General features: G+C 40.0%; 1 protein-coding gene across 1 annotated transcript in view; it reads right to left on the bottom strand.

The window, feature by feature from the left end:
• NCAM2 (neural cell adhesion molecule 2) overlaps nucleotides 1-23,565 on the bottom strand; it is a 262,107-nt gene that overhangs the window by 232,488 nt on the left and 6,054 nt on the right. The window contains exons 2-5 of the mRNA XM_044996057.1: nucleotides 11,055-11,230; nucleotides 7,010-7,084; nucleotides 4,963-5,169; nucleotides 1,104-1,247 (exon numbers count right to left, since the gene is read on the bottom strand). Coding sequence (XP_044851992.1) covers nucleotides 1,104-1,247; nucleotides 4,963-5,169; nucleotides 7,010-7,084; nucleotides 11,055-11,230 — 602 coding nt within the window. The remainder of the gene's footprint in view (nucleotides 1-1,103; nucleotides 1,248-4,962; nucleotides 5,170-7,009; nucleotides 7,085-11,054; nucleotides 11,231-23,565) is intronic.

Raw genomic sequence — 23,565 nt, 5'->3', positions numbered from 1 at the left:
AAACGATGCTTGCTTAATTGTTCAGCTACTGTTTAGTTCCAAAATCCTGTAACCCTTACCTTCTTTTACAATTGAATTATATATAAAAGTTGCATTGCTCTTCTACAGGTAACTCTTTCACCGTGAATTCTGTACATGTGACTATGTGAGTAATGACAGAGATTAAACACAATATGTAAGTAGCAAATCCAATTAAAACTCTGCCTGGCTTTTGTACCATGGAGGTTCACACAAGAATCTGAAAGCACCCAAATAAGTGATTTTTCAGCTTTACAATAAGAAACCTAATAGGTTTATTAAATCTTCTCTTCTTTGGTTGTAATCATTCCTTAGTGACGCTACAGTTCCATACTTTCAGTCCACTAAATAAACTTTAATTTAATTTTGAATTAAAAATATGAATAAAAACATATCTTAATGACCAGCATGAGGGATGTACAAACTCAACCTTGCATTTTAATACATTTAGTGCCAAAGCTGTGAGAGAATAAACAGGTAGCTCTCCAAAGAGGTTTTCTATGCATTGTGAGGTACATAATTATTTTGTTGCCCTTCAAAGGCAGAAAAAGTAGTATTGGGGCAGTCAACTGCTTCCTAGAGACATCACAGGTGTGTGTAGTGGACACTGAAGGCCACTAGTACACCACATCCCATGAGAACAACAGGTATGGGGGAGAGAAGATGATCCAGGATTTATGGTTTGATTGAAAATCATACACAATTCTCTAGACCCAGCTGTACAATCCTTAAACATGTTGTTGAGAACTCACTCACTAAAGTAGCTCTATTGACTTTCATGGGACTACTCATGTGAGTAACTGCTCACAAATAGGCTAACAGTGCTTGGCTGAATTTTGCTTTAAGATTATTGGGTTAATATGAAACCAAAGTGAAATTGAAGGCATATTCTTGAGTAAGATATCTAGTCTTGATTTAAAGGTTCAAATGATGGAGAATCCACCACATCCATAGGTAAAATTAAAGTTTACATTTAGGAACTACTCACTGCTATCCTACATTACAGTTTTGATATATCTTCCTTTAAAATAATATTTTAATCTATAATTAGAACATATAACTTAAAGAGTTACCAAAATACTAACTGTCAGCAATAGTTGTGACTTCCTCATTTCGATACAACCAGCTGACAACAGGTGCGGGTGAACTAGTAACATGGCAAACCACTTCAGCATCTTCTCCTTGTCTGAATTCTTGTGGGGTTATGATGTCTCGGAAAGTGAGCTTCTCTAAAAAGAAAGAAAACTGAATTTAACAAGCTTTTCCTGTTTTGTTTAGCAGTCCAAGTTACATGCAGTTACTCTGAACACAGCATCAAATCATAGAAAATTAGAGATGTGAAAGATAGTTCATTTTTTCTGTGAGTGCAGTAGAGGACTGTTCCAGTGTATTTTCTATAGATTTGGCCAGCCTAGGCATAAATGTTCCTGGTAATGAGAATTCCACTATTTCCCTTGAGAAATGACTGCATAATATCTTAGAATCATAGAAAATTAGGGCTGGAAGGGAGCTCAAAGGACCTCAAGAGGTTATCTAGTCCATTCCACAACCACTCCCTGTTAGGCAGCACCAAGTAAGATCATCCTTTACTGGTGTTTGTCCAACCTTTTCTTTAAAACCACCAATGAAAGGGATTACACAATCTCCATTGGTAACCAATTCCAGTACTGAACTATCCTTACAGTTAGAAAGATTCGCCTAATATCTAACCTAAATCTCCCTTGCTGCAAACTAAGCCCATTACTTCTTCTCCTATCTTCCATGGACTTGAAGAACAATTGGTTACCATTCCCTTTACAACAGCCCTTAACATATCTGAAGATTTATCAGGTCCCCATCAGTGTTCTTTTCCCAGGTTTGTTAACCCTTCCCTCACAGGTCAGGTTTTCTAACCCCCCTTTAAAAATGTTTTTTGTTCTCCTGTAGACTTTCTCCAATTTGCCCACTTTTTCCTTAAAGCATGGAGTCCAAAATTGGACATAATAGTCCAGCTGAGGCCCCACCAGAGTCGAGTAGAGTGGTATAATTATCTTCCTTGTGTTACGTATAACACTCCTGTTAATATATCATAGAATGATATTCAATTTTTTTTATTTTTATTTTTTGCAAATGCATCATATTGTTGGCTCATAGTACTGCTGCCTAGCTAGTTATTCCCCAGTTTTTATTTGTGCATTTGATTTCTCCTTCCTCAGTGTAGTGTTTTGCACTTGTCTTTATTGAATTTCATCTTGTAGATTTCAGACCGATTCTCCAATTAATCAAGATCATTTTGAATTCTAACCCTGTCCTCCAAAATACTTGCAATCCCTTCCATCTTGGTGTCATCCAGAAATTTTATATGCACACTGCCACTCCATTATCCAAGTCATTAATTAAAATATTGATTAGTGCCAGACACATAGGGGGCCCCACTTGATATGCCCTCCCAGTTTGATAGCAACCCATTAATACCTAGTCTATGGTATTTCAACCAGTTATGCATCTACCTTATAGTAATTTAATCTATACCACATGTCCCTAGTTCATTTATGAGAATGTCCTGTGGGACACTGTCATAAGAGTCTATTAAGTATTTTTTTCAGTTTGAATATACAAAACAATTTCTTACTTTCTTCTTGCTTTCAACATTTTTGGGCCCAACTGTGGAACTCTTACTCATATTGTGAGCATTAATTACTCCAGTGAGTAGCCCTATTGACTCCATTATTTGGTGTTTTTCTTCAAGTCCTGGCTGCTGAAGGCAAGTGATTGTGAGAATTTCAGTTTTCATGGGGGAGGCGTAGTGTTGGGAGGACTTTCTAGCTATCATGTTTGTGGAGAAAAGCCTGACAACATCAACTGTCTCAAAACCCAAAAGGCAAATAATAAGAAACCCAATTATTTTTAAATCGTGATTTTTAGCCAATATGACCATTTTCTGGAGGTCTGATTTTTGAATGCTAGTGGTTGGTAATGCCATAAGTAAGTATTCAGTTTTGTGAGTAAGGGTTGCATAATTTTAGCTGTTATTGCAAAACAGCTCAACAGCTACACTGTGGCTTTTACTCCACCACCTTCCTTAGGCACCACTGTGGAATTGTACAGACCTAAGAAGAGCTCTGGAGGAACTGCTTCTGAGTGACACATCCTCTCTCTATGCAACTCACTGCAAATGGGTACTGCATAAACACGTGCCTCCCTTAGACAGAGCAGATTGCTTTGCTTTCCTCCAATCCATCAACTCCAGTTCATCTCTGCCCCCATCTCTCCCTGTTCCCTTTTCAGATATGTGAGAGCTGGAGTAAACAGTCCATGTGCTACTCAGAACATAGACTGCTATCATCGCTTGTGAAGATGATACTAACAAACTGATCCAATGTCTATTGAAATCAATGGAAAAACTCCCATTGACATCAATGAGCTTAGGATCAGACCCAAAAGGAAATCATCTTGCTGATCCTCTGCAACATATCATCTAGCCCTAAATGTGCTAGCTTTCAGGCAAAAAATCAGTCAAACTTCACATCTTGTGTCTGGCTTCCTATGATTTTTTTTTTTTGGTTCCATCCTGAGAACTAGTTTTTGTAAAGAATTACTATGTCTCTTCCTGGCAGATTTCAAAGGATTTCTACCTTGCACAGTAGTCAACCTGTATAGTGACTGGCAGCTCTAAGCATAAAAATGATGACTTACAGAATATGAAATCTTTTCTTTGAACTACCAAATTTGCAACCATCATGTAATTGCTTGTAACTGTCATCATCAGCCTGAATGGTGGTTTTATCAATTACTTTTATTTAAAAAATTATCTATCATTTGATATCTGCTGTACCTTTAAAGCTACAGTACTTTACTATTTTATCTTGCATTTACCTGTCATATTTCAGTTCATAAGTCTTGGCCTGACCGTGAACCATATCATGTCATGAATATTTAAGAAAACGTCACCATTCAAATCAATAAGGAATTCTGCTTAAATACTAATGGCACAATATGACTCCTCTTATTGGTTTTGTGTTAGCCTTAAGCCTCTTCTGTATTATGCATTTTGCATATTATATTTTTCTAACTGATGTAAAGAATTCAGTTCAATATTCTGTACTTATTAAAGTGATGTCAATTACAACTTGACAAAGATTCTGTTGGATGCTTTTACATATTCATTTTGCATAATATAGTATATTTACATTTGAAGAAATAATCCTCCATTAATTATTTAACACAATTTTAATAGTACTTTGGTGGCTTGTAAAGATTTATACCTCATCACATATAGGATTTTATGTGACATAAGTCCCCTATACAGCCAAGAACAGGAAAGATTAACATAAAAGCCATTGCAAACTGGTTTAAACTTATATGTTGTGTCTCTTGCACTCCAAATCAATGCACAATTTGACTATTGTAAGAGGATTTATTTTGGTGCATATCTAGGTAATAATAAAAAAATTAGGTAATAACTGGAGATATACTGATCACCTAGAACTGGAAGGGACCTTAAAAAGGTCATTGAGTCCAGCCCCCTGCCTTCACTAGCAGGACCAATTTTTGCCCCAGATCCCTAAGTGGCCCCTTCAAGGATTGAGCTCACAACCCTGAGTTTAGCAGGCCACTGCTCAAACCACTGAGCTATCCCTCCCCCCATATCTCTCTCACAAACACATTTTGTCCTTTTCATAAGAGAGGTATATATGCTGCATCCTGATGATAAGACTTTGTATTTCAAGACATCAGGTAAGTGATGCTATACCATACTGGATTAATCTACTCTGGATATCAATTCCATTCAAGTCTTTTTCACAGTAGGTATGCTTGACTGCAACAGATACAATCCATTGCTCCTAAAATGAGATTTATAGAGAAGGGGTATATATTTATTTAATGTTAAATTTCTGTATAGCTAATGGAATTCAAAATAGAACCTCTTTTTTATGGTTAGTTTTTCCTTTATGTTTCACTTACGATAAATTTCCAAAACAACAGTAGCTTCTTGAGTCTGTCCTTTTGCATCAATTGCTTGACACCGATATATCCCAGCATCTTCTACATTTGCATTGTAAATGGTTAGCCGTGATCTAACACCTTCTTTTTGAATGACCACTCTTTGACTAGATGCAATCTTCTCTCCTTGTGGATTGTACCAGTCTATACTGTCTGGCTCACCAATCGCTACAAAAAGCAATGTTAAAAGAAAAGTTCAGCTAGACACTAAGTAACATTCAGCCGAGTTCTTTCTTTGCAATATCCAGCTTGCTTTGTCTGTAGGAGGAACATAGGTTATAAGAAAGACAAAAGAGAAGCCAGCAAGTAGGATGGTCATAATTTAACTATTTTGAGATATTAATAAGAATTAGGAAAATGTTTATATATCCAGCTGAGCCAGATATCACCAAAATGTTCACATTGTCCAGTAATTATTTGGCACATCTTTGGGTATTTTAGAAAAATTGATTTTGATCAAATCTTTGCCCAAAATCCAAACAACCTTTTTACAAGCTTCAAAGACCAAAATCAGAGAACTTTCCCTCCTCCACGACATATTCTAATGTTCAAGTACTAGCAAATTTGTCCTTCTTGGTCCCAGCCTATGTTCAAATTTCAAAAAAGACGAAAAAAACAAAGTATCAGAGGGGTAGCCATGTTAGTCTGGATCTGTAAAAAGTGACAAATTGTCCTGTGGCACCTTATAGACTAACAGAAGTATTGGAGTATAAGCTTTTGTGGGTGAATACCCACTTGGTCAGACGTATGTATCTATAAGGTGCCACAGGACTCTTTGTCGAAAAAAAGAAACTGTCCCTTTTTTTTTACTTGCTCTACTGATTTTTCTCTCACAGATGTGTTTTCACTATATTCAATCTGAACCAAAAGCAAGTTTTTGGTTATGTGTCAAGTTACCATGGTGTACAGACATGGTAATAATCACATTTGTAGAAAGAAACAGATTTTGAACCAGGATTACAACTTCATTCGGCAAGTTTTTTAGAAAAAAAGTTTTCTTTTTAATAATTGTCTATGGAACAAAAGCATTTTGGGAAAAAAAATGTAAGGACATTACACAACATTACAGATGCAATCAGATACATGTTTACATGTTTGTATTTAAGAGTAAATATGTGCATTTTGCCATGTTTAATGGTTACAGTGTAGTTTTAAGTTGCCAGTGGACTATCGTTTTTAAGTGAGCCAGGAACTGGTGAGCAACCACTGGCCTATATTCAAAGACTAGTTCTTAAAACTGTATCATACTTTTCAGAAATATCTGATTTCCAGCTGGTTGAAGTTGTTTTTCCCTCTTTTTCTTTTTTTAACACACAATGATTAAATTGTAACCCATCCAACTGCCTGAGTGGTTGGCATAAAATCCCCTCAGATTTAACTATATACTAGATATTCAGATAACATTGGGACTGATTCAATATCAAATCCTGGTACTACCACCTTCTGCATCACAGAATTACATGCACCATCCCCCGACTTGGAATAAAACTAAAATCCCCCGGCAGAGAGCTTTACTTTTCTGCAGAGGTTGTTGAATAGCAGCTATATGACATCAGATCACATCCCTGCAAGGGAGGAGAACTTGGAGCCCTTCTTGCTCCAATGGATTATGAGAATGACATCAGCGAGGCTCCCAAGTATGTGAAAAGTCTCCCTGCCCCTGTCATTCTAATATTAGTGTTTAGACAAGTAAAATTATTTTAATAAAGCAAAGAAAAATAACATAAATAAATAATTTATACTAATAGAAATCAATTTCAAAATAAGTGATTTAGTCTGTTTGGCATCTGAAATCAACAGTCTGTAGAATGAAAGCATACATTATGTGAAGCCAAGCAGGACTTGGTATTTATCACAACATGCAAGCAGTCAGAATTCAGTGCAAATATTGAAACAATATATTTTATATATATAAATATTTCTAAGCCAATTAATAGCATTCAAATTAGGCAAAAGGTTGATCTGAAAATTTAGGAAAACATACCTGGAGATATAATGAAATACATACCTGTGCATGTGAAGAATTTGGATTCGCCCACACTAAGCTCTACCTTGCTAAGTGAAATCGTCACTTGAAGAAGAGCTGAAAAATACAATGTAAATTCAGCATGAATACATTTTGCATATATCCCTTAAAAGATGTCTACACACAGTATGATATATACTGTACAAACTGCACAAAAAAGATTGAGTGCCAGCTAAACATAGTATCTCCCACCAAAATAGAGTATTTATAGCAGAGGAGGGAAAGAAATCTAAGAGTAAGTTAGAGATCATGTTTTAGATGCAAACTATAACATCTCAGCAAAGTTAACTTGATGGGGAATACCCTGGAGATTCTAAGTATTCAGTTTCTCTCTCTCTCTCTCTCATACACACACACACAGACACAGACACACAGACACACAGACACACGCAAACCCCTCTCAAATACATAGCCTCTCTGTATGAAGAACCTAAGCAATACCGATACTTTACACGCTGCTTATTGCAGATGCAGCACCAAAAGCACACATGAACTAAGAAACCCTTTTTTCCAGAGATGTAATTCAATTACAATTCAATTACAAACAGGGCCTTACTGAATCCTAGAGTAAGTAGGTGCATCTGCATAAGTCAATTTGGAACACAGAATTTGGCTTACATATGCACACACACCAAAATGGAATACTAAAAGAAAAAGTCATACTAATTTCAAGTTCTACTAGAAACAAAAAAAAGGAAAATATCTGCTAGATGGAAAAGAACCAAAGTTTTAGGGAATGAAATTTTATTTAGAAAGTTCTGATGCATTATAAACAAAAGAATTATAGGGTGATTGGGGCTCTAAAAATATTAGATAGTGTCCTTTCAACATTTTTTTAGTCTTGAAACACATGATTGATTCATCTGTCTCACAGGTGTGTGGAAGTAACTGAACTTCTTTAAAACCATGATCAGTACAATTGTGTCCAGTGAATGCTAAAGATGGCCAAATAGACTAAAGATTTCACCTCGTCAGCTCCTTGACCCACCATTATCATGGGAGTCGGAGACTATATCTACACTAGAACTAAACACCCATGGCTGGCCTGTTCCAACTGACTCAGGCTTGCAGGTCTGGGGTTAAGGGGTTGTTACACTATGGCATACACATTTGGGCTTGGGCTGAAGTCCGAGCTCTGGGACCTTCCCCACGTGCAGGGTCCTAGATCACAGGCTCCAACCCGAGCCCAAACACCTACACTATAATTAAACTGCCCTTCAATTTGAGTCTGGCAAGTCTGAGTCAGCTGGCACAGACAAGCTGAAGGTTCTTGTTTGCAGTGTAGACGCACCCTGAAGACAGTTGGGGTAGGTAGAATTACTATCAAAATTATTTTATATGACAAAACCTCTTTCTTCCATGAATATGTTACATTTTATAATACTTTGAAAAACTTCTTATACAGTACTGACTGTACTGCTGTTAACTACAGGATAAAAAATGAAAGCAGAAGCCCAAAAACAGATTTGAAAGAGTATTTTGTATATAATATAGCTCCATATGGCAACTATTACCATCAATAAAAGACAATCCAAACAATTATGCAATACCTGTTCTCTCTCTACATAAACGGCTTGGGTAAGCGAAGACACAGATCACATTTGAATTTATAGACTAGTAATCCATGTAATGTAAGAGAAAGTGTTCCTCTTTGTAGAACAGCAATAATGGCCTAAAACACTTACAAATCAAAAGTTCTTCTAAAACCCATCTTAAACTTTTAATGAATAACAAGTCATTATCTACTTACCTACTTTTAATTAATTCAGTTGTTCTGAACAAGAATGAAATGCTTGAGTGCTGGACTTGGGATATTCTCTGTGAGGGATCCTCAACTATGAAATCTCTTTGTTGAGGGCATCAGAATGAGTTCAAGTCTGCCCATTTTCACACATGATGCCAAACCCATTGTGATGGGATCCCGGGGATGCAACCTAGGACTAGGGTAATGCTGCTCCCTCATATCTCTCTAGCATGGGCTGTCACTCACAATGCTATGTTAGTGACATGCAGAAAACCCCTCTGGGAACTGTTATCACTCAGTACAAGAGCATGTGCAACCCCAAACCCAGATAGATTGCATGAATGCTCCCTGAGCCACTCATAAAACAGAGAAAGGCACCAGCAAATCTGTCAACCCCCCAGCCTTGCACCCCTGGAATATTCCATGCCCTGGTCAGAAGCCAGACCAGTGTATGTTTATTACTCAGTCCATCCCTCCTTCCATGTGGAGAGGACTATCACTAGCCTTTGTAAACTGAGCTGAGATTTCTCAAGCACTTCAAGCAAAACACACTGTTTTCGGCAAAATATGGTACAGATTTCTTAAGTACAGAAAGATAGATTTTAAGTGATTATAAGTCTTAGGCACAAAAGGTCAAAGATAGTTACCAAAGAAAATAAAAGATAAGTGCACAGTCTAAATCTCTAAACCTCATTTGACTTGGCACTATTTGAATCAAGCAGTTTCTCACCCCACTAGATGTTGCGGTTCTTAATACACAAGCTTCCCCTTTAAGGCTGGGACCAGTCTCCTCGGTTCAATTCTTTGTCTTCTCAACATTCTTGTTGCTTCCAGCATAGAGGGGGGAGGAGAACGGCCAAAAACACGATGCCACTGTCCCCTATTTTATATCCGCAGAGCATGTGCCTGGAAAACACTAGCCCAAGCATGTCCTGTTGAACTTTGCTGAGTCACAGGGTTGAGCAATCTCCCACTATGTGATGCTTGTGCAGCCCTCTTATAGTATTGTAAATCCCTTGCTTATAACTCCCCTTCTGATTAATGGTTACTTAACACCTTCCTGGAAGTGGATCATGATATAGCAGTAGAGACTCTCAAAATTACAAAATATTTCAGTAACAATCATACAGGAAAATCTCATAACTTAATAAACATTAATGATATAGATATTTGGACAGAACAATGGGTTTCAGCAGATCATGACCTTTTACATGATATCTCACATGACATGCTTTGTATGAAATGTATTGTAATTATATGACGGGGTGAATATGGGGGCTCCAGAGTGCTGCTTTCAGGTACAGAGTGTTTCCCCCATCTTTTCACAAAAGCTCTCTCACAATAACAGAAGAAGACTATATTAATAATATTACTAAAATAACAACATGTTCAAAGCATAACTGGTCAAACCCCAAAATAGCAAGCACACAGCCCATTTCAGGCTAAATTATACGCTAGTCTAAATATTGCATCTGACAATCCATAAATGTTTGACCCTCCATAAAAACAGTCAGACAGTGAGAAAGGTTGTACAAACACAAGCTTAAGCTCAGTTTGTTGAAGAGGCCAGGAGACTTATTGATCTGACAAAATAAATCAAGACACTATATGTTTATACATGTGACTACAAACAAGACCCAGTAAATAAGAGATGAACTAGTTATCTTAATGTTAAAATGTTAAATCATTCTTTTAGAGTTCTCTTTTAATTTTCATTGCATAGAATCATAGAAGTGGAAGGGACCTTGAGAGATCATCTAGTCCAGTCCGCTGCACTCAAGGCAGGACTAAGTATTATCTAGACCACCTCTGACAGGTGTTTGTCCAACCTGCTCTTAAAAATCCCCAATGATGGAGATTCCACAACTTCTCTAGGCAATTAATTCTCTGACAGTTAGGACGTTTTTCCTAATGTCCAACCTAAACCACCCTTGCTGCAATGTAAGACCATTGCTTCTTGTCCTATCCTTAGAGGTTAAAAAGAACATTTTTTCTCCCTCCTCCAAACCTGCGGACGCAGCAGGTAAACAAATGGCTCAGCCTGCTGCGGGCTTACCCTGGCAGGCCATGTGCCGAAGTCTGCTGATCCCTGCATTTGTCTTTATTCAATTTCATCCTATTTACTTCAGACCATCTCTCCAGTTTGTCCAGATAATTTTAAATTTTAATCCTATCCTCCAAAGCACTTGCAACCCTCCCAGCTTGGTATCGTCTGCAAACTTTATAAGTGTCCTTTCAAAATGAAACTCAATGTCTGCTGCTCCAAAAAAACTAAACACTTACTTTGCTCATTGCTGGAATGACTATATTGCAATTCATTGTGGAAAATACCCTGTTGTTGCAGTACATAATTCTTCATTAGATATTCTATTTCCCCTCCTTCTCCAGAATAGAGCAGCTGAGCCTTGAGAATAAACTGGATGTACTCCTTTGAGTAGTTTCCAGGAGCAGCCAACACCCTACACAGTTAAGGAAAAGTTCTTACTCAGAAGAACAAACATCAGTCAGAGATCACCAAAGAGGCTGTTGTTCAAAGTTGTCATCCTTTTCCTTGGCTAACAGGTTTTATTGGTTGTTGTTTTATCAGAGCCAAATAAAATTAAACTATCAAGTACAGGCCACTCAGAATGATGTCATACCACTTGCTCTTATACATTAAGCGATCAGCTCTTCATGGCATGGACTGTCTTTTATTGTGTGTTTGCACAGTGCCTAGTACAATGGGATCCAGTTCTTGGTTGGCTCTTATGCACTACCAAAATGCATACATTACTCTTGTATAGAGCTTGAATAACTTCTGTTTAATGTAGGACAATGGTAAGGGAGGAGGTTTATGCAAAGCCAGAATCCAGCATTTTGGTCTGCAGAATGAAGGGAATGTGTTTCCTAATGGTGAGTGTAGCTTCCAGTTGCAAATGGCACTGCATTGGTTTTCCTTCCCCTTCCCTGCCCTCGGATCCCTTGCCTTTTGTTAACAATAAGATAACCTCTATAATGACCAGATGGCCTCCCTTAAAGTCAGGCTCTGTGGCCATCTGTAGACATATAGTAAAATATTGTCTACTGGATGAGGTCTTAAATATGTGAGACAATGCTAATAATGGACTTGTCTACACAGGGCACTTAGTTTGCACTGAGCTGACATGCACTAGTTGGTGATCTATACTTAGGCAATGCTAACAACATGCACATGGGATGATTGTTCTCCCTTTCAATTTGCATCATTGTGTACACACATCAGGGGTTTGGGGCACACTAAGTGTATGACATTCTGGGAGAGTATCCCATAGTCCGTTGCTTCGCTGCTGAGCAATGTGTATTCTGGGATTTTTCTCACTACATATTATGGGATGCATAGGAGAAGCCACGTGGAAGCCAGTGAAATTCTGGAACTTGGGGTCAAAGCCAAAAAATCTCATGATTCTGCTGTCTTATCCCTATTTCCCTTTTTTTTCTGGATTGCTGTCAGCCAGCATGGACCCAGCAATAATCTGTAGCATTATGCCAGTAACTGTGAATACTCAGAGGCTGTTTGGGCTTTATCTGAGCTCTTGAAGCAGTGAGGCTTTGGTTTTGGACTTCACTCATTGCACCAAGCAGATGCTGTGACTGCAGCAGTGGCTTCTCCAGCAGCAGCAGCAACAATGGAGAAAGGAGGATGATACTAAGCAACTGCTACTACAGAAGCTGTTCCTGGATCAGTTCCATGCAGTGCAGCACCAGAGCCACAATGGTGGTGTAACAACATGCCACACTCTCTGTGTGTTGAGAAGTGGGTTGTCATTGCCATCTGGAAGTTGGTCACCCTTGAACATTAGCAGCCTATAATCAATTAAATCACCCCAGGGAGATTGACTGTTGGGGCCATTACTCCGTGCAGTGTTGTTGTAGCCATATCATAGACTCATAGAATATCAGGGTTGGAAGGGGCCTCAGGAGGTCATCTAGTCCAACCCCCTGCTCAAGGCAGGAACAATCAGTCCCACGATATTAGAGACAAGGTGGGTGAGGTAATACCTTTTATTGAACCAACTTCTATCGGTGAGAGAGACAAGCTTTCAAGGTAAACAGAGCTCTTCCCCAGCTGTGGTGGGCCTGGTTTCAATACTGGGGTCCTGACACTTAATCCTCAGGTTTGCTGGGGCCATTGTCGCGCAGGTGTGTGATGCCATGCATAAGGTACTTTTGCAGTAGGTTATAAAGCTTAATGCTCGGGAGATTATTGATGTCTTTGAATGCCTGGGGTTCACAAACTGCATTGGGGCAACTAATGAGACCCATGTGCCTACAATTTGCCTCCTCCCAGAATCAGGGTTCAGTGTTTATATATAGAAAGAGATATTTCTCCATGGTGCTCCATAGATGTAGGGTGGTCGAGAAAGGTACACAGTGCTAGGATCTTTTACAAAACATCTCAATTTGTCTTAATGAAGAAAGAAATTTGCCTCCAGGATCACTATGGACTTTCATGATATGGAGATTGCCCTGGTTATCCTAGGAGACCTAGCTTAACCTGTGCTTCTCTGGTTATTGAAGCTATTCACAGGGCATTTGGGCAGGAGGAAGGAACTGTTTTACTATTGCCTCAGTAGATTCAGCATGACAGTGGGGTGTCCAATTTGCTGTCTGAAAGGAAAGTGGCACCGTTTATGGAATAGGCTGAAAGCTGCACCCAAGTTTATATCTGCAGGTTGAATTTTGCAGTGTATAATGAGAGTAAGAGAGAAAGTCTTAACAATGTGTGGAAGTCTGACATGCAGAAACTTTTTCAAAGGTTTGAGCTGCCAGCAAAGCATACACTAGAAAACAGAAACAACCAGGGCAATACTGTCAGGAATGCCTATTGCTCATTCTTTCAATCACAGCCCTGCAACAAAAAAGTTGTACATCCAACTGTTATCCTGGAGGTGATGGGGGGAATGTATTGGGCAACACTGTCTCTTATGCTTGTTGGAAGTGGCACATTGTGGCAATCCTTATTTTATCCTGTGCTTATACCATTGTCTTTTTAAAAAACCTATGATTTATGCAAAACTTATGTTTATTTTCTAATTAAAAAAACTGTTACAATCATTCATAAACAATTATATAACAACCAGAAATACACATTTAATTCAAACAACAAAGAAACACAGCTTTGAAGTGACACAGCACAGTGGAGGGCAGAAAAAAACAATGGGGGAAGTGAAGCTCAAATTCACAGGCAAGAAAACATCTAAGACTCTGTCTTGTTCTTAGCCCTTCTAGAATTGAGTGTCGGATCGCAAAGTTATCAGGGGAACAAAATGGCTTGAAAGAGTTGGGATCCCAGTTGCAATTATTCTCACTGCCCTGTGCTAGGGCCAGGGAGGGGAATGGCCTCCGGAAGCACAGCTGTGGAGGTACAGCAGGGAACATGTGCTGGTGTTTCCAGTACCTTGTATTGTCCAGGAGCTGAAAAACATGGCTGGGTCCTAATTGAGGGCACAGGATTGTCTGTGGGACCACTAGCTGTACGCTCTGCAGAAGAATATTCTACTTCTGAACTGCCTCCGGAGTCGCCTCTGCATGTTCCTGTCTTTCTCTACAGTGTCTTTGCCATGGCAACACTGTCTCTGGAGAACTGTCTGTCTTTTTCCCCTCTTCAGCCTCAAATACAACCTCCACCTCTCCCTTGTATTCAATTTGGGGGAGAAGGGAGTCTGCAGTGAGATCTGTGAACACTGCATTCTGAATTCTCCATTCCTTCCCCCTCAGGTTAGCCAGCCATTGATAAAGGCCTGGTCCATGAGGGTCTGGGTGCTGCAGGTACTGTGGCTGGGGGAGTAGGAAAGAAAACAACAACAAGCAGTTATTTTTCATATTCCAGGGAGGCTATGATAGCATTTTTTAAGATGCATTTCTGATTTTCCCTCCCTGAGATTTTTGCCAGTGCTGGAGGAACCTCAGAGATAGGGTGTGGAGGAGGGAGCTAGAATAGGATTTTGGGGTTGGCAATATATACTGTTTGGGTCGGCAGTTGTGCCTTGGAAGCTGGGTGTGGGGAAGCTGGGAATTATAGTCCCAGTTTGGCTTTGCTGTTTTGCTGTGCCTTGGAAGTGCTTATGTGGGGCCAAAGGGATTAGCGGGGGACAGCTGGGGAGCAAGGAGGATAATAATCCCCTCAACATCCCCTTTATGCTGCCCTGACTCTCGATGACATTATATCGAGGCAGGTGACTAGGATGCAAAGAATAACCCTTTTCAAAATGGCTAAGGCAGACCAGTGAGATATGCAGTGAAACAATTCACCAGAATGGTCCCCCCGCCCCATAGAAGAGCTGTAGGAGAGGAAGAGAATTGCAAGGTATACTGGAGGCAATGACTATTCTGTTATCCCACAGGATGTCCTCACCAAATGAAAACAACTTATCTGTCTTAAATTCTGCTTATCTCCCCTGCAGACATGCTGAAGGTGCAGAGAAAAACAGACTGGATTCTCCACAGATTGATTGAAGCCAGTTCCCAGTCTCTCTCTATGTAGGTGTGTGAAAACCCATTAAGAGCTATACAGCTACGATATCCCTAAGGAAAACTTCTGTTCCCATATGAATGCTTGTTACTGGGCATATATACTTCAGCAAAGAGCAGCAGCCTTAGTACCTTTACGGACATGCAATGCCCTTGTCTACGTCATGTAAATTGATTATACTAACCAAACTCCTTTTCCTGGAACTATTAAATCAATAAACTGTGTGTTTTCACTAGTTGAATATGCTGTGGGAAGGGAGGTGGGTTACAGATTGCAGTGGCACCATGCTGCCATCTGCCATTTTGAGTAAGTGAATGGGTTTGAGGGGGAACATTTGTTGGGCTGGGGAGAGGAAAAGGAAAATAGATAGGTGTGTGTGTGCCCTCCATGGCATTGACTTGTAAATGGCTGACAGTCAGAGCTTTAGAACGAGAGAGAAGTAGATTGCCAGGCGGGAGCAGCCACCGTTTTGAAAACATGTACAGGGAGGAGCGAACAGAGAATGTGGCTGAGGGAGGGAGGAAGATGGGGGTGGAGACTTCAAAAGACTCCTAGTTCACAACTGCCAAAAATAACTGCAGGCTTGCAGCAGCCAGAACGGAAGTTAGTACAACTGTATAGTATAGAAGAAATTGTGAGGATAGACACTTACATGCTGAGGTTTCATCGATACATATTTATTCCAGTGACTGGCCTTGAGAGCTTGCTACACTGACACTTCACCCCAGACGGAGAGATCTAGAGTCTCAGCGTGACTCCAAGTGGCTGCACAAGACATGGTGTAAAGGCTTCTGGAGTAATAGTGTAGCAACACTGATACAGTGGAATCAAGGAGCAAATGGGCAAATTCTGGCTCCATGCCAGTTTTGAAATGAGAGAGGGGACATCCAGTCAACTTGACATTAGAGAAGTGGCGGGCACGCAGGTAAACAGACTGGTCAGTACGGGACACTCACAAAGCAGTGTGAGTTAGCAGCTGGAGGGCTGCCAAACTAGTGTTATGGCAGCTTTGCATGCACACAAACAATGGACTGAACTTACTCAATTTGCATCAAACTTAGTACACTTTGAAAGAGGACTCCACAGTCCTTAATAAAAATGTGGAGTTGGTGCACTCGAAGGAATTGTGTTGTGTACACACAGGACTTTTCATAGTAAACTAACTCAAGTTACAGCAAACGAATGCCCCCCTCCTCCTGCCCACCCACCACATACACAAGCCCAGTAAGTGATATTCAGTATAATAAATTTTCAATATGATAAAATGAAAATTGGATTGGAACAAATCTAATTTGCCAAAATGGGAATAAATGTGCTTAATTCCCCACTTTCTGCACATCAGAAGGTTTGTCCAGAGGAATCACAGACATACAGGTTCATATGCCAGAAGACCCATACAGACCAGCTCATAGTTAGTAACAAGGAAAAGAGGTTTGTCTCTTATCTATTGTGCTGAACACAGTACAAATGAAACTAAGTTTCTCTGGCATGAAATAAAATGAAGTAAATTGTTAAAAATGCCCACCGAAAAGATCATAAATAAACCATTTCACTAGAAACATTTATCTTCTGAGACTAAGAAGCAAGTATTACATGTGGAAGAAACCAAAGAAAACATTTGAATACATTTATTCCAAAAAAGGGTCACCAATGCTACCTTTTGCATATGTCTACACTGCAGCTGGGAACATGCCTCTCAGCCTTGGTAAACAGATATGCTCTAATTCTGCTCAAGCTAGTGCACTAAAAATAGGCATGTGGAGGTTGTAGCAGGATGGGCTAGCTGCCCAAGTATAGACTCAGGATATTGGACAGGCTTGCATTCAGGTATCTAGACCACGCCGCCGCTTGTGCCACAATATCCACGCTGCTATTTCTAGAGTGTTAGCTTGATCATGCTTGTTTTCCTGGGCTAGGGGGCACCCAGTCGGCTGTGGTGTGGACATACCTTTACAGACAGATTTGCAAAAGAGTTCATTTCCTAATGAGGCACCTCAATGAAGTGACTATATTTTCCAAAGTTCTCAGGATGCAGCTGCTTCCAATGACCACTCTTTTGTGCAGCTAGAGGAAATGCGAATTGTGCAAGGCCTAAACAGTTACTCATTTTCTGCTGAGTGGGATCAGGCAATGGCTGTGTAGATGTTCTCACCCAGACTGGTTGAGCTCCTCAGGAGTGGTCCTGTACGATCATGAGGCTTACCTGCTCAGCCAGTGACAAAGTTCCATATCATGCCTATTAAGCTAAGGAATAATGTTCTGGTTTGCAGATGGTTCTGATGCTCATGGAACCAGGAGCAGGACACAAATACAGGCACATCTTCTGCTTCATTACCAATAGCAGATTCTTGGTCTGACACAACTGTCAGTCCTAGAACTGTGATCTAATTTTACCTTTCATCCCTGCAGTCCATGGAGATGAGGCAGGCCCCCTGAAATGGACAATTAAGAAGCTATGTGATCTGACAGACGCATTGTGGAGCAAAGGAAAAGAGTTTGAGACCACCACACAAACCTCATATACATTTAATGGTGTGGTATTCTTCCAGTCTTGCTGATTTTCTTCAGGAATTAAATATCTTACCATCTCAATAACACTGTTTGGAGAGTTTAGTTACACAGCATACCCTGATGGAACTATGCAAATTCAATATATTAAGTAATATGTTCTAGACAGGTTATGAAAATAACACTGTGCTATGAAAGGTCAAGGCAAAAATAGGGGACGCTTTTCCTGCAAGAATGAAATATACTTTTGAAATAGTCCTATCTCTTCTCTATCTTAAGAGCTTTAGCAAAAATGCTCAATCACATTTATAATTCTAAGCATAAACCCAATAATAAACTCTATAGAGATACAGTAGCTACATCCCTGAAATCAAAATGAAATCACAGTTTCTACATATGGTACTTTAATATTTACAAAATAGGAAAATATCAGACCATCTGCCCCATTTTTACAGCCTAGCCAACATTGCCCTTTACTGGCATTGCTTTATGTAAATAGGAATAGAAAAATATTCCTTTATGTAAATTAGAACAGGAAAATATTGTCTAAGTGATTAGTCTAGCAATCTGTGCTTATGATGTCGTCAAGCAGAGAGTCCATTATAAGGCTAAGCAAAGCTCGCTCATCACTTATTTGGAGTGTGGCATTTAATTAAAATTAAAATATTGTGAAGAGACTGCACAGCACAAAAAGTTTTACATTTCATCCAAATTTATTTCAGTGGAAACCACTTAGACATGTAAGGTATTAGGCAACCTGATGATGCCAATATACAGCAACATGCATATTTTAAAGATATTGCTGTACATCAACAACTAATAAATTAAATTACTGGCAACAGTTCATATCAAGACTGGTTTCAAGGTCTCTGGATACATGAGTGAATGCTTTGCCCATCAGGTCAATTAAGCTGTTCCACAGACTCAAGCCAGCAGAGGGTATATTTATAACCATGTTACAGAAAAACCAGAATTCAAGGAGGAGGGATAGCTCAGTGGTTTGAGCATTGGCCTGCTAAACCCAGGGTTGTGAGTTCAATCCTTGAGAGATTGAACACTTAGGGATCTGGGGCAAAAATTAGTCCTGCTAGTGAAGTCAGGGGGCTGGACTTGATGACCTTTCAAGGTCCCTTCCAGCTCTAGGAGGTTGGTATCTCTCCAATTAAAAAAAAAAAAGGCATTTGCTATTTGCTGGTTCTGAGAAAATACTGCTTCTTCCCATGTTTCCAAGGATATTACAGTACAAGCCAATGAACATTTACAGTGCATTCCTGGGCACATCACTTTCAAGAGAACACGCTGTGAAAAACACTGCTACCATAACATCAACTGCTGTGGGGAAATAGTGAAGGAAGTCAAAATACCCACTCAGCCATAGGGAGTTGTCATTGTACAGCAGTGAATAAAGTAGAATTTGAGAGGAAACTGGATTGGATATACAATCTCTCTCCTGTACAATGCTGTCAGTAGTGATGAAGACTTGTAATGGGGTAGCAGGATTCTGATGTGGAGCTACCTGCTTAACTGGTTTCGGAAACCTCCAGGGTGACACTGATACAAGAGGAAGATCTGAAGGGCATTCCCTAGTCAAACTACAGAAGGAAGCTTGAGATGAAGTTTACATTAAGTTATCAAAGGATTTTGTTTTGGTTTTAATTATACAGTCGCACCCAAGGAAGAGTTTGAAGACAGACAGTGGGTCTGTGTGTTCTGTTAAGTACGGGGAGAGGTTAAGCTCATCTGTACAACCGAATAACTATTCAGTAGTCCCTTCCATGACTACAAGATCCAGGCCAGGACTGATGGGAGACCCTAGCTATTTTAATTGGCAGCAAAGGCTGTGTTTTTAATTAGTTTGTTTGCTAAAGAACAGGTCTCTGAGTTCAGTGGCCTGAATAAAGAACTTCTGTTCTATTCAGTACAACAGAATCCTAACTCTTCTCTATCTTGAGTCATGATATGGTCCGATTGCAGGATCTCAATTAAGAATACTTCAATACTCCAGACCCACATAAGTAGGCCAGCAGAAGTAGTGCAGCTCCACCAGGCAAGAGAGGGGGCAGGATTTGGGGAGTTTGCCCATCAGAGACCATGTTATCAGGGGATCCTTTCAGAGGGTTTTGTTGGGAATGGTGGGGGTAGATTGATGAAGGGGCAAGGTTGGTGAATCTATAACTACACAGATACATTGGCCATTCACCCCTAAGGGCACTCCACAACCTGAAAGAAAGTTTCATTCCATCAGGCCTGAGTCTGTCTGCTGTCTGCCAGAACTACGATGTCGGACTGCCCTGAGCACCTAGACGGTTTGGTACTCCACCCTGCCTGAAGGCCTGAGCCCACAGACATGTTGTTGCTCTGCCCTGCCTGAGGGCCTGAGCTCAATAGACTGTTTGATGCTCTGCCTGGCAGAGGCCAGAGACCTGGACTACTTGCTGCTTCTTCCTGCCTAAAGGGCCAGGGCATTAAACTGCTAATCCCCCAATAAACCTTGCCTAGAGAGGGACCCGAGAGCAAATGACTGTGGCCTCCCTCCGAAATTGGGGAGGGACAGCCACACACTATTACAGTGACTATGAGATATCAGTCAAAAGGAAGAATGTCCCCTTTAAGCACGCACATAGGTCAAATTCCCTGATGGCATAAGTCCACTGATCTCAATTTGGTCTTAAATATTAACTAGGGCTTATATAAATGGTATGTTTTTGCTTTTAGAAAACTATTACATCCCAACTTTTCATCCCAATAGGACTTATGATGGAACATGAAGAAGTTAATGATAACATTTTAATATAAGTATCAAGCTTCATCCCTTTCATTGCTATTTTAAGTTTCTTTCTTCTTATTGTCCCTAACTTTTTCAATCCTTTTTCAAGCCTGTGATACTCCATGTAGCAATGGAAGAATCTTTAAGTACTCTGAGTTTAAGTTAAGTAAACAAAATTCAGATGCTTAAACTATAAAAAAATAATTTGGTGATTGTTGTAAAAAATCAGGCCTTTCCTGAGATTTCTATTGCTTCCTGGTTTTAATATAGTTAGAAACATAAAAATAATCTGTGGTTGATAGCTTTTGTTGTTTTTTTGGGATATTTTATTTCCATTCTGCGTCCTGGGTTAAACTGGGAAGTAGAAAGGAATTGTTAAATGTTAACTCAGCTTTTTGTACATTAGATGTTTCCAAATAACTTTGAATTTAGGGCAAATCTTCTAGCTGATTCGTATTTTTATCTGAACCATTGACTCATTTCTAGGATTAATTCAGCAGAGATAGAATTACAAAGATGTTATACAAATGATCTATCAAGGTTATAGGTTGGAGAAAAAGAGAAGATATGAACAGAGCAGTTTCTGAATCAGATCACGCGGCTAGGAAGCACATATATGTATGCTGAAGAATTCTATTTAAAAGCTCCAGTCCAAAATAAAGCTGAATTAAAGAAAGGCCTTATGGATGCAAGATGCTAAGTGAGCTTTAGAGAAAAACAGGAAGTAACTTATTTAGTTCAAAGATAAGTTAGCCAAGGCTGTAGGCTTCCTTCTATAATGCCATCAGCAAGCCCCCAGCATTTCCCCACTTTGGAGAAGATTATAGAACTGTCAGCTTGTAACAGGCTGCTTGGAAGGCCAGGTGGCCTAGTGGTTGGCATGCCTGACTTCTGTCCCCTGTTTCTCTGGTCAAGGTACCTCCGTTTTTCAGGCAGTGGGGGTAGGGGGACCCAGACCCTCCCACTTCACTGGGTCAACTTACCCAGGGCCCAGTATAAGTTGATCCCTGAACAGGAGGCACTCAGAGCAGGGAGTCTAAATCCACTGTCCTGGGCTATTTCCTACCAGACTCCCTTCCATTTGGGGCATGGTCATTATGGTCCCATTTGCTGGGATGGCTTGTCTCCTGTGGTGCCCTCTTGAGGATCTTGGGCAGCACCCTGCTGTGATTATAGGCTTCTTCAGGTGGGACAGCCATGAGTTTGGTGAAGTCAAATGTGCCTATTTCTCTGGGCTGCAGTCACCCAGTTACCGGAGGCTCTGAGGCAGTGGTGGGCAACTTGGCCCATAAGGTAATCCACTGGTGGGCTGCCAGACAGTTTGTTTACATTTGCACGGCCACCCGCATCTCCCGGTGGCCGCAGTTTGCCATTCCTGGCCAATGGGAGCTGCAGGTGGCCGTGTAAATGTAAACAAACTGTCTGGCGGCCCGCAAGAGGATTACCCTGATGGGCCACATGTGGCCCGCAGGCTGCAGGTTGCCCACCACTGTTCTGAGGTCTCCTCCATACTCTTCCTTGGCTGGGAGACTGAAAATGCTTCCTGGTGGCTGCCTTGGTCAGCAGACTAGTAATCCTTCCTTTCAGGTAGGGCGGTAGCTAGCTCTTACCTCCTTACCAGTCAAGCCTGAAGTGGGCCCAGCTCTCTTTTTTTCCTCCCACCTCCAGGCCTGGCATTGGCTACAGATATAATGGAGCAGAGTGAGATGGGCCCAAAGGCTCTTCTTAACCCTGCCATGCTGGCTGGCAATATCTCAGCTTCATCGCACAGCTATTAATATAATAGTCACAAAGGGAGACTAATGCCATCATTATTATAGAATACCAAACAAAAAACAGAACAATAAACAAATCAGTAAAGAAGTATTTTGCTGCATATCACCACACCTCCTTTTTATCTTCCATAATTGCAATCTCTTTGGGGCAGGAATCTGTCTTCCTTCATGTTTTTAAAGCACCTAACACAATTTTGGCACTATATAAATAAAAAAAATATTAAAGGAATGAATGAACAAAGGCCCAGAAAAAAGGCCTACACTAGAAATTAATCCAAAAGCTAAAATTTGTGTCAATACTTCATAAAATGAGGAATCACTAAAATCCTGATTGTGCCTATTTTACCCATCCTAAGTAGATAGACACCTTGCATCATCATTAGTCAAAATTTTGTTGAGTAAAGGTCTAATCAACATGAGGTAGGGTGCCGCGGTTGACCCAAAAAATCTGCGAGTTAAAAACAAGTAATTGGTTCTCTTCCTGTTAGATAAAGGCCCAGCTAATTGCTTTTTCTATTATCCAATTTCACTCCTAATAATTAAATATTTTTAAAAATCAGTTGAAAAACCACCCTCATCTTGCCAACACTATGACATTTCATTCAGCACTTTCAGAGGGGCTTCACTGGAAATAAGTTATTCCACTGGACATCGAAAAGGTGTTTAAAAGACTCCATGGGGCCTTTTTCTTTGAGAGCTGGATGGGTTTAGCTTTCTTGCTACATAATGCAAGCAGAATTGATGGCCTGTCCAACTTAGCTATCCTGTAAGAAATTCAGACCACATTTCATATTAAGTTGGGGTGTGGTTTTCTCATTTTTTTTTACTTAGCATTCTGTTAACTAATTAATGATATTTTCAGAATCTTCTCTCTTATACTTCTGTCATATGCATATAGCACTTTATAACAATTATCTGAATTTTTCAAAGTTTAAAAAAAGTTCTTTCACAAGTCTAATGTCCCATGGAGTGATGCAGCACCATATTCCCCAGTATTGTACCCAGTGAATGAAGTCTGAGTTGGGCTAATGATAATTTATGTCATCCATACAAGTGTATAAGTGGCTTGATCATCTGCTTGCAATTTGCTTTGTGCAAATATCTACAAGTCCCATAAACTGCAAGTGCAGTATGAATAAACAAATTTAAACTCTATTGAGGTTGGTTAGTTTTTAACTGCATATTGGCAGGACTACTGGATCGGTATGAGTTGCTTCTCTAGAGTGTTAAAGTACTGAGAGATGTTTGCTACAT

Source organism: Mauremys mutica, chromosome 1, assembly GCF_020497125.1.
Source record: "Mauremys mutica isolate MM-2020 ecotype Southern chromosome 1, ASM2049712v1, whole genome shotgun sequence".
Lineage (NCBI taxonomy): Eukaryota > Metazoa > Chordata > Testudines > Geoemydidae > Mauremys > Mauremys mutica.
This window is presented reverse-complemented; position numbering and strand designations above follow the sequence as displayed.